This window comes from Camellia sinensis, chromosome 7 (assembly GCF_055761805.1).
Source record: "Camellia sinensis isolate YWXY chromosome 7, ASM5576180v1, whole genome shotgun sequence".
Classification (NCBI taxonomy): Eukaryota; Viridiplantae; Streptophyta; class Magnoliopsida; order Ericales; family Theaceae; genus Camellia; species Camellia sinensis.
This window is the reverse complement of record NC_138967.1, coordinates 194,227,733-194,238,793: the sequence shown is the minus strand read 5'-3', so window position 1 is coordinate 194,238,793 and position 11,061 is coordinate 194,227,733. Positions and strand designations below refer to the sequence as shown.

General features: G+C 35.6%; 1 protein-coding gene and 1 pseudogene across 3 annotated transcripts; one reads left to right on the top strand and one right to left on the bottom strand.

Moving 5' to 3' along the window:
* The first annotated feature begins 288 nt into the window (after positions 1-288).
* On the top strand, positions 289-6,858 carry LOC114308427 (protein DNA-DAMAGE INDUCIBLE 1). 2 transcript variants are annotated; one of them, XR_003645479.2, is made up of 17 exons: positions 461-655; positions 736-768; positions 855-985; positions 1,441-1,549; positions 1,874-1,990; positions 2,810-2,875; positions 3,101-3,163; positions 3,246-3,290; positions 3,649-3,710; positions 3,912-4,005; positions 4,570-4,662; positions 4,732-4,801; positions 4,975-5,045; positions 5,221-5,259; positions 5,744-5,786; positions 6,295-6,317; positions 6,521-6,858. XR_003645479.2 is itself a non-coding variant. In XM_028254012.2 (16 exons), exons 1-16 carry the CDS (start codon positions 590-592, stop codon positions 6,647-6,649), a joined length of 1,215 nt encoding a protein of 404 aa, XP_028109813.2. In that variant the 5' UTR covers positions 289-589; the 3' UTR covers positions 6,650-6,858. The 2 variants fall into 2 exon arrangements, 1 of the variants encoding a protein (XP_028109813.2); XM_028254012.2 differs by lacking the exon at positions 5,221-5,259 and having other exon boundaries at positions 289-655.
* A 1,317-nt stretch (positions 6,859-8,175) lies between these two features.
* Positions 8,176-11,061, bottom strand: LOC114308409 (uncharacterized; annotated as a pseudogene). Its single transcript, XR_014336660.1, has 2 exons — positions 10,950-11,061; positions 8,176-9,085 (listed from the first exon to the last, which is right to left on the bottom strand). The product of XR_014336660.1 is annotated as an uncharacterized LOC114308409 (transcript).

Genomic DNA, 11,061 nt, shown 5'->3' with positions numbered 1-11,061 from the left:
CTATAATTAATTCAATTTATCGCATTTTCACAAAAAAAATAAATCATACATTTTTTTTATAATAAATACGATAAATTGAATTAATTACAGCTATTAGATCGATTTAATTTTTTTTATGAATGAAATATATGACATACCTGACAAAATGAAAAATTTTAATTATCAAAATGAAATTCATAATGAACTTGATGAACCGAAACAGTCTTGTCCAATTCAAAACAGTGACAGCAGGGAATCCTTCCCCACGTAAAAATGAACAAAACTTTTATTTTGAAAACAAAAATAGTAACCAACCGATTTTCTCGTTATTTTCAAATTTTTTGAAAACAAAAATAGAAAGAAAGGAAAAAAAAACGGTTACAAGTTTTCGAGCTGGTTGGAAAGAAACGTGACGCGACTCCTCCGAAGTTGAAAATGACTTCTTTAATGAAAACAAAACAGAGTCCAAGAAAACTTTGGGACTAAGCAAAGCAAAGCAAAGAAGATACAAAAGAGACCTCTTTTTATAAGCAAAAAAATTCATATAATCGCATCTTAACACATTGTTTACAAGAATAATTCAAAACATCGAATCGTATCAAAAAAGAAGATGAAGATCACTGTAATGACTGGTGACAAACAGATCATCGCCTTAGAAGTTGATTGTGACGAATCTGTAATCTCCAAAACCCTAGTTCAACTTCGTTTTTTTGAGATTATTAGTTGTTTGAATGTGAATTTTGATCTCATTGACAGGTTGAGAACTTGAAAGCTCTGCTTGAGGTCGAGGTAAGATCGATTTCTCGCTCTACATATGCATATATGTGTGTGTGTGCATGAGAGGATTGAGATTTTGGTGTTTGGTTTATGAGCAGACTCAAGTGTCGATTCAGCAACAACAGCTGCTTTATAATGGAAAGGAGATGAGGAATGCTGAGAAATTGAGTGGTCTTGGTGTGAATGATGGAGATTTAGTGATGATGGTTTCACATGCTTCTTCTTCTAGGTAATTCTGTTACATTCTTTTATGGGTTTGTATATTGTGCAAGTTATGAGACAAGCTTTGAATTGTAAAAGAACATAGCTTTACGGGTTTAACGGGTTGTGTGGATGTGTCTATGATTTGATGAAAAATGATAAGAAATGAAGAGAAAGAGAACTGTCTTGTTTTGCAATGTAGTTTCTCAATTAAAATAGTAAAATTTGGTGAGAAACAAAATGAGCGGTTATGTATTTTTTATAATACCTACCAGGAATTTTCACCGAGGAAGAAAAATTGATTATGCTTATATTTCTCTTTCACATGCTTTATGCTCATTTAACTGTTTGTGTACTTTCTGTCACTATCCTCTTTAGTTTGTTATGATTTTGTGCATCTTATTGTGGTTTTTGTTTTATAATTGTGATTCAATTGAAGCCATGTTTTTACGATAATTGACATGCATATAAACATTGTGATAGTGCTCCTATCAATGACTTGGACTTCAATCCAGATGGGTCTGCTGTAAACCCTGTAGCCTTCCAGCAGCATATCCGACAAGATTCTAATATGATGGCACAACTGTTTCAGGTAGAGTTTTTTTTTTTTTTTTTTAAAAAAAAAAAAATAAATAAATTAAAAGAAGCAATTTTCTAACTTTACATGTGTAAAATATGTATATTCCAGATAGTACATTCCATTTGTGAAAATGTTGGCAGTCAGAAAAATTAGTTGACAACTATAGCTTTGACTGATATCTAGTGGATCTAATATTTATTGATAGTTGAGATCCTGTGTTTGGGTTCCAATGTTCCTTTAATGCATTATATTGGTATTGACTTCAATTGTTCTTTTACCTCTAGCTAGTGAGTTCCGCTGACTCTACAAATGTTATTTTTATTCTTTGAACTACAGGCTGATCGTGAACTTGCTCAAGTTCTTCTTGGAAACGATCTCAATAGACTGCAGGATGCTTTACGGGAGCGTCATCGCCAAAGATCTGAATTACAACGTCAAAAAGAAGAGGAGCTAGTAGGTTCCTTGTATTACTGATTTTCCTTCCTCAATTCCTGGTGTTTATAGAATTTGCCATACTACCTTAAGTTTTATTGAATCAATTAGTTTCTGCTTCACTCTTTGCAACTTTTGGTGTCATAATTTTATAAAAGTAGTAAAATTTTCCAAAGGTGCTAGGGAAAATCATGTTGACGGGATGTGCTTATTTAATTCCTTGTGCCAAAATCAATTATGTAAGCCTTATGAACCAAATTTTAGCCTGAGGTGTGCCTAGCATATCTTCTTACATGCATCACATATATGCATGCCTCGTGTGAAGGATTCTTTAAATCTGGTCACTATACACGTACATAAAAGAAGTCAATTTTTTTACGGCCAGGTTCATAATTTTAGTTGACCATGCAATCCTCATGATGTTAACCTGATTATTTTTTGAGACATGTTAGTGTTCTCTTAAAATTTTCTAAGTTATAGTAATGCTTACAGACATGACAACTGAAAATAAGCTTTTCTTACTTTCTTTCTTTTTTCTCCCTCATTTTCTTAGTGTTACATTTTCTGTATATTTACTTTGTAATTTATTTATAAAAGAGAAATCAATGTAGAGTGACTGAACCACCTGCTTCTGTGACTCAAACCTCTTCATCAGATAGAATTTCCTTGGGAGCTTCCCGACACATGTTGGGAAGTGTGCGATGAGTGTCGGTGTTTGACACAGACACACCAACTTCTTAGAACTGTCCATGTTTCTTAGGTACAAAGGTTAGTTATAACCATTTAAACTGACCATATGTGTAGCTGATTCACTCATGCTCTCTTTATTCTGCATCACAGGCACTTCTCTATGCTGATCCCTTTGATGTGGAAGCACAAAAGAAAATTGAAGCTGCAATTCGCCAGGTTGGTTGTTATTATTATTATATATTTTACCACTACTACTGTTTTTTGTTTTTCCTTTTTTTTTTTTTTTAACCCCCCCCCCCCCCCCCCCCCCCCCTCCTTCCAAAAAAAAAAACAAAATTGCTTGGTTGACCTTTCTTGCACTATATATTTCCTTGTAGAATCAATTTGTTCTTCTAATAACTACTCGTTTGGCTCTTTGCATTTTCGCTACATGGTTTGCAGAAAGGCATTGATGAGAATTGGGCTGCTGCACTAGAACACAATCCTGAAGGTTTTGCAAGGGTGGTATGTATACCTGCTACTTGTAAAACTCACTTTTTATCATTTCTTGGTAAACAATTTTTTGATTTCACATGCAACTTTTCAGGTCATGTTGTATGTTGACATGGAAGTTAATGGTGTCCCTTTGAAGGTAGTGACAAGTTTTGCTTCCATGCTTTTACATTTTTACTTTCATTTTATATTCTCTCTCTCATTTTGAACTCACTTGCGGTTAGAGCCCTTTGTGTCTTGTACTGCTTGCTAGACATTCTTCTCTCTCGTGGAACAAGCTTACATTGTCTTAAATATGTTTTTTAAAAAACTTCTCTATCTCCTGTTTTTCTTGATTAATCCATTGACTTATTGTTGCACAAAGGTCACAGTTTAGAAATTTTAGTTGGTCACTCTTGAGTAGTGTCACTTGTTACCTTTTTATGTTACAAATTTATAATCCTCTATCCTGTTGCTTGCTTTAAATGATTATGGACTTTTTGCTTCACTTCCTTCAGGCATTTGTTGATAGTGGTGCTCAGTCAACAATCATATCTAAAAGCTGTGCTGAGCGCTGTGGGTTAGTGCTATTGTGCTTGTAAATAATTGTATCTTGCTTCCTATTAGCATTGGTTGTTCTATAACACCTCTATTTTCTTAATAGAAAAAATAGTAACGTAACATGATATTATATTTAAAATATCTAATTATCTATAAAATAATTATATTTAAGATCTGAGTGAACTATAGGTTCATTGTCACCGATAATGTCCTCTTTCAGATTGTTGAGACTTCTAGATCAACGTTACAAGGGCATTGCTCATGGGGTTGGTCAGACAGAGATACTAGGTCGGATACATGTTGCTCCAATCAAGGTAATGCACTTGTATGTGTGTGTGAATGCACGGATGCCTGCTTGTGTATAGGGATAATCTGATGTGTTGCATGCTTATTTTTTTTTTAGCTATTCTTTTGACTTGCAAAGTACATTGAAGTGTGGATATGGGAGATTGACTTCTTGTAATTCAATGATCTCACCTCTGGTGTTTGAAAATTTTCTTTTCTCTGCACTCCATGCTTATTCATATCTTTGTTCTGTTTGTGTATCACTAAGCAAGATGCAGAAGAATATTGTGCTTGCCTTCATTTTTAATTACTGGGAGTCTGGGAGACAGATCTTTCTATTGCTCTCTTACACTTATATATTATTAGTCTGAAATATGTTGATGAATATATGACATGCATGCCATTTCACTTTACAAACTTTCAACTATGAAAGATGAAACATCTATGCATCATCTTCTTCTTCTTCCTTTTTTTTTTTTGTTTTTTGGGATGTGTGTGTGTGTGCATGTTTGTGCGCGCGTTTGTGTGTGAGATTGTAAGCTTGTATGCTAACATTTCATTTTTTTTTATTCCGTTCCAAAAACCATGTTTAGATTGGGAGTGCATTTTACCCTTGTTCCTTCTTGGTTCTGGATTCTCCCAATATGGATTTCCTTTTCGGCCTGGATATGCTTCGTAAGCACCAGGTAACATACTCTTTCTTTTAAGCTGACTAAATCAATTATTTTTTTAATCCAAATAGCTACTGGTTGCAGTGCATGATTGATTTGAAGGAGAATGTCTTGAGAGTAGGTGGAGGAGAGGTTTCAGTACCATTTTTGCAAGGTTGGTTTTGTGTTTTCCTCACTTTGGTTTACTAGTTTGGAGTTACTCACTCTTTTACTAGTTTCTTCTTTTAAATTGAATGCCTGATTTGCTTTCATATGAATATGAAATTTTGGATCCTCTTATGATTAACCTTGTTTTGGGAAAAAGCTTACAGTTCAAATTTATTACAGAAAAAGACATTCCATCTAGTTATCTGGACGATGAGAGGTATTCAAAGCAAGCTTCTAGCTCGGGAACCCAAGTAAGGAATACTATCAAATCTTGACCATGTTCTTTCACTAAATAGATCTTACTGTGACAATTTCATTTCATGATGGTTTATCATATGTGCTGTATTCTTTTTTCTTTGGAAAAAAATGCCATTTATTAAATGCTCAAATTCATACCTGGTAAATGTTTGCTGTACGACTTCACAGGTCTAGAGTTGAATAGAAGAATTGCAAAATTTTGCAGTTGTATGTATAGTTATTTTTCTTGTTTTTAAATACAGTTATCAATCTCATTTGATGTAGTCTTTTATTTTTCCATTTGAATTGCACTAGAACATTGATTATTTATGGAAATGAAAATTTTAAGAAACTGGAAAGCCTCATGCATTAGGTGCGAGAGTTTGGACTTTGAAGGGAGTAGTTTTTTTTCTTTTCTTTTTTTAATGTAGAATATAGGATTGTTCTGTTCGACATCTCTGATAATGATGTAGTTGACTAGCATGAAATTATCTTTGGTCATACAGAAAGTGATGAGTCACTTGTGTTTTTAAAAAATTTCAAAGATTTTGTGGCACCTACAATCATGGTACCCACCTTGCATCTCTTCCTTCTGCATATTTTCGTAGTTGAGGTCATGAATTCATCCTACCATCTAGTATGTTTTAAGATCTGTCAGTTTTGGGCCTGTGCCTTAATATAATTTTGGCTTTGTTCTCCTGTGATTCTTCAGGTTATATCTGGAACAAGAGAGAATAGCAACATACAAACTTCTGGTTAGTTCCAAAGTCATACAAACTCTTATGGCATGCATGCTTTAGCATGGATTATTATGCTTTCTTTTTGCAATCTAATGCTTCAATTTGCTAATACCATATACCTGTTGAGCTCAAAATGAGCTCTTTGGTGAAGTACAACTGCAAAACTGGCTCCTTTACCTCTTATTTCCATCAAAATTTTAAAAATCATTGGGACCAGCTTTTGGTTTGTTAAAACACGGACAGTTTTGATTCTTTTAACCTAAAGAGAGTGTGCATGCTATCTTTTTGGGTGAAGGTCTGATGCAATCAAATCTAAAAGTGAAAATGTTGGATACTGTCCTCATGTAATACCTTGATGAAAGGGGACCTTTCAAGATATTGATGTTAACCCTCAGTAACTAGAGTTGATCTTGACTCTTGTTTTTTTTTTTTTTTTTTGGTTCTTCTATTATACAATTTTATTGCTCTCTCGCAAGTGAATTTGACTTATGGTGCCATTTTTTTGTTTTGTTATGGACTGCAGGTAGAGCACCTGACTTGTCACAGGTGATTTACAGCTAATAATTTCAGTGTGCTGCTAATGTCTTGCAAAAATTCAGTATTAGTTACATTCTTTGGTCATATATTATTTGCTGCACATTAATCTTCATTCTTACCATATGCACCCCAAAAAGGGTGCATATGGGTTTGATTGAAATCATGATTTATTAGCACTATCAGGTCTTAATTGAGGGTTGTTTTGTCTGCAGGGCCCTGAATTTGAAGCCAAAGTTGCAAAGCTTGTTGAGCTAGGGTTTGGAAGAGAGGCAGTGATACAAGCTCTAAAATTTTTTGATGGTAATGAAGACCAGGCAGCTGGGTATCTTTTTGGGGGCTGAAGCTGGTTTTAGTCTCCTGAGTTTCCAACATGTTGTGGGTCCAAAATTGATTTCCATAACAAAAATTTATCCCCAAAAATTGGGATTTCTGTAACTCAAATTTTTTATGCCCTAACATTCATTGGGGGTTGATAGTGTCTGTTTACAGAATGTTGTATTTAAATGAAATAATTAGTTTTAAGATTTTGGAGAGCTCTTTTGGGTTTCCACTCTGATTTTCTTTCTGTTCTTCTCTTTCCTTTGTGTGTATGAAAGTACATTTCCACAACCTAGATGCTTATTATCTTTGCAGCAACCTTCATTATGAAAACAATGGTCGCAAAGAGATTTGCTCCAACTCAAGTAGCCGTCTCATATGTTTTCAAGGCAGATGTTATAGATTCCTGCAGATGGAGAATAAAGCAGACTTGCCAGCAAGTGAAGCAAATAAGACGAGGCAGTTGAGTGGCTTCCTGATCATTGTTTGCCCTGTTTTCTCCAAACAGAACAATTTTGAATAATGCAGCTGCAACTAACAGCCAGTGTGAATAATTCAATAAATACACTAGAATAACCAAGGAGAAAGAGCCAAAAACAGATTGCAGGGGAAGGAATGCCTTCAGTCTTGGTACATGTTAAGGCATTAAAACTTTCCTATGTTCTTGAATAGAAGGTAAGGTTCACATTCATACCAATAAGAAACAATTTCAACAACTCAGATCTACGAATAATCTGTTCCCACGTAGCATAATGAGAATTACAAACCAGTACCTCTCCCTGGCAACCTCAACCACCACGTCCCCCTACTTCCCCCACATTCTCCCTCTCTCTCTCTCTCTCTCTCTCTCGCAATTTCAAGTATCCTGCAGAGGTCGTGGTGGTGAAGACAGGCAGTGACGAATAGGCTGGGGTAGGGTGGCAGAGAAGGGTGGTGTAAAGGGGGTGGGGCCGTTTTAAAGGGTTTTGGGGGGAACGGAGGAGGGTGGGGAGGAGGGGCTAGGACGTGGCAACCAGAGGTTGTGGTGATGGATGGAGGTCGGTTAGAGTTTGTGAGAGTTGGAGGGCTAATTTTAGTATCAAGTGGAGTGCCTCCTTTTTTTTCCTTTTCTTTTTTTGAAATTAACTAAGGGGTCCAAAGAAGTTTTTCTTTTTTTTAACAGTAGAAATTTGCATTAAGGTAGAATGGCCAACCGAGGAGGCACTGGACGATATGGAGGTTCTAGCAGGCCTACACCAAATAGAAGAACTTATCCAAATTTGCATAATACCTCATCCCCTTGGAAAGTTTGATGACGTATTTATGAGATGGGAATCAATCACAAAGGCGCATGTCTCTATGCAAGGATTTACTGATGCAAGAGATAAACCCAACGGCAGTTATAAAAGAGTACATTTAACAAAAAAATTCACGCCAAACAAAGTAAAATCAACAAATTAAGCACCCGGGAGAAAACTATGAAGTTATGTTAGGGCAATTAACAACTCCCGTATGAATGTCATCACCAGGACGTCATGATATCCAGTCATACTACTCAAATTTAAAATAATTTCAAACAAAGCAAAATCAATTGAATTCTATTGCTTGGTTTAGCGGACAAAGTTTACAAAGCCAAAATCCAATAGCATACAATTAGGTGGCAGAAAATTAAAATCAAGTTGAATCGTACTCAACAACATTCAATTCTATAGAATACGATCAAAACTTTTTCTCCGGACAGAGCCCCAAATAATGGAAAAATATGCATATCAAAACCTTTCCGCCAGTGGCAGAAACTGCTCGAAGTTTTGAATATACCTTTCCAGCCGGGGACCCTAAAATAAGGCTACAGAGAGAATCCCTTGCAATTTTAATGTTAGCAAAAGATCCTAAAATATGAATCTTGGTGTCTGCAATCACAATCCGCGTCTTTGTAGAGTTCTCAATAGCAAACTTTGTTTTCCCTCCTTTACCAGACAACCTACCAATGGCACGAGATAAGTGCTCGCCTCGAAGGGTTTTAACATCCTTGATCTCAAAGGATTCGACATAGAGCTCGTCCATACGCAAGAGGGCAATGGCATCTATCACGTCAAACCCTAGCATGAAGGCATGAACGAAATCTGCACACTTTTGGAGGTTACTGATATCGGGTGTGTCTGATCTGGTCTTTAATTCAACCTTTCGGGCCTTGAGATTCATACGGATGTCAATCTTCATTTGCTCGTATATTGGAGTATACATTTCCATCCATGCTTTCTTGAGGGGTGTATAGCGATGTGGCGGAACAGAAACTTTCCAAAACTGAACCTGACCTTCACTTATCTCATGAGCTTTCAAAGGCTAGCTTTGACGGAAAAGATACTGGTCTTGGTTCAGATGAAACTTTTTCAATCTCCATAGAAGTGGTGCTTTCATTGCCTTGCATGGTGCTATATCACCTGAGTGCAGCTCTAGAAAAGCAAGATGAACTTGAAATACTGTATTAACATCCAAATCTATGTTAGATATTAGATCTAAGTCAAAGATGTCATGAACCGAGTTAAATCAAAGGCCATATGAAATTCAAAAGAGAGTAGAAAGAGGTATGAAATTACATGAGAGAATTAAACAAAAAATTTAAGCATTAGTTTTTTTTTAATAAATAAAATTATGATAATTTATTTGGTCATAGAAGATCAAATAACATCTTTAAAGGAGCCGTAGCTCATGGCCCCACGGTAGTCAGTTACTGATGACCATGGTAAATTTCCTGCTATATAAACCATACATCAGATGAAAGAAACACAATCAGATTAGTGACACGATTTTGAAGAGGTTCAATGAGGTTGAAGGTCCATTAATTTAAGAAATAAAAAGTTCCAGCACGGTCAAATTTATTGTCCAATGGTCATGACACATTAACCCATTAAAAGTCGTTTTCTTCTTCTTCTTGTTTTTTGGGGGATAAGTAACAGAATTTCATTAACAAAAATGAAAGGGAAAACCCTATACAAAAGAGAGGTGGTTAAGCATTGATAACCTCATACAGCCCAAAAAGAAGGTATGTATATTCGCCTAAACAAAATCGAAAGACTCTTTCCAAGACAAAGTCTGTGTTTGGTTTGAATCAAGGATTTGAGAAGTGATTTGTGAAGAGAAAGAAGGAAATTGAATGAAATAGAAGTTAAATTTTTTTTCCCACTTCTCCCTTCCTTTTTCTTTTACTCCACAACTTCTCCCTCAAATCCTTCATCCAAACACAACTTAATGAATTTACAAATCAACCAAATTATCCCATATAGGTATGCCATTCTTGAAAAGCCAACCATACAAAATAAACAAAAAATGTGCTCTTCACATTATACACACATTCCTCCACACCCTTTCTCCAAATAAGCCACATCAAGCATAGTGGAGCCAAGAGCCATGCCTTCCTACTATGCTTCCCCACACTATCACTCCACCACCCAAACATACCCCTCCCCACCTCTTTTTGGAAAACCCAACTTCAAGGTATTTGAACACTCACACTGTGAGGTGTGACGCCGAATAGGCAAACATGCAACAGGGAGGAAGTTTCCGGAAATCCCCAGCTTCATATAGGTAGGTGAACAACTGCCCAAAAATTTTAGAACTTCCCCTTTCTTAGAAATTTGGTTTACGTACTTAAATCCCTTTCACAACCCTTTGTTTTCCGTAGTGAATTGAATAATTTTATTGCTAGGTGGTTTATGTTGATCACCGTTGTATAAAATAATTGTCATGCCTTCTAAACTGCTTTCATGAAAATATGCCTCAAGATCATATTTCTCTCCCCAAAAAATTCCAAAAAAAAACTAATGCTCACAATCACAGCCCCTTTTGTTTTCCATTGTTAATTGAATAATTTTTTTGCTAGGTTGTTCATGCTGATCACCATTTCATAAAATAATTGTCATATCTTCAAGAAAAATATGCCTCAGTATCATATTTTCCCCCAAAAAAAAATCCCCAAAAAAAACTAATATAAACAAAGAAAGAAGGAATTTATCTAGTAAACCTACTTCTAAGAAGGTGAATTCCTAAATATTTTGCTGGGTGGTTCATACTGATCACCGTTTTACTTCATGAAAATATGCCTCAAGATCATATTTTTTTCCAACACTAACTATTGTACCTCAAAAAAAAAAAAACAAAAAAAACAAAAAAACAAAAAAAACAAACAAACAAACAAAAAAACAAAGGAGAAGAAGAGAAACTCTTAAATGTGATAGAAAAATTTGATAATGATTTTGCAACACATAAAGTTCAGTACTGAGATGATGAACAGAGTCTTCAAACTCAAAGAACATATGAGATAGGGTAGGGAGTAGGAGGACTCACCTCAATTTCCGCGGCTGAGGGCAAGGAATGAACCCTAATGCGTTGCCTTGCCTGGATATTTTGGTTCAAATCTTAATATTGGGTCGGGTTGGTATATTTTTGCCCCGATACC

What these genes read in the sequence shown, in the direction of transcription:
- LOC114308427 (XM_028254012.2), top strand. Translation starts at nt 590, where the DNA reads ATGAAGATCACTGTAATGACTGGTGACAAACAGATCATCGCCTTAGAA. An exon ending in TCACATGCTTCTTCTTCTAG is followed by an intron (nt 986 to 1,440) that starts GTAATTCTGTTA and finishes ACATTGTGATAG; the next exon opens with TGCTCCTATCAATGACTTGG. An exon ending in TTGAAGCTGCAATTCGCCAG is followed by an intron (nt 2,876 to 3,100) that starts GTTGGTTGTTAT and finishes CATGGTTTGCAG; the next exon opens with AAAGGCATTGATGAGAATTG.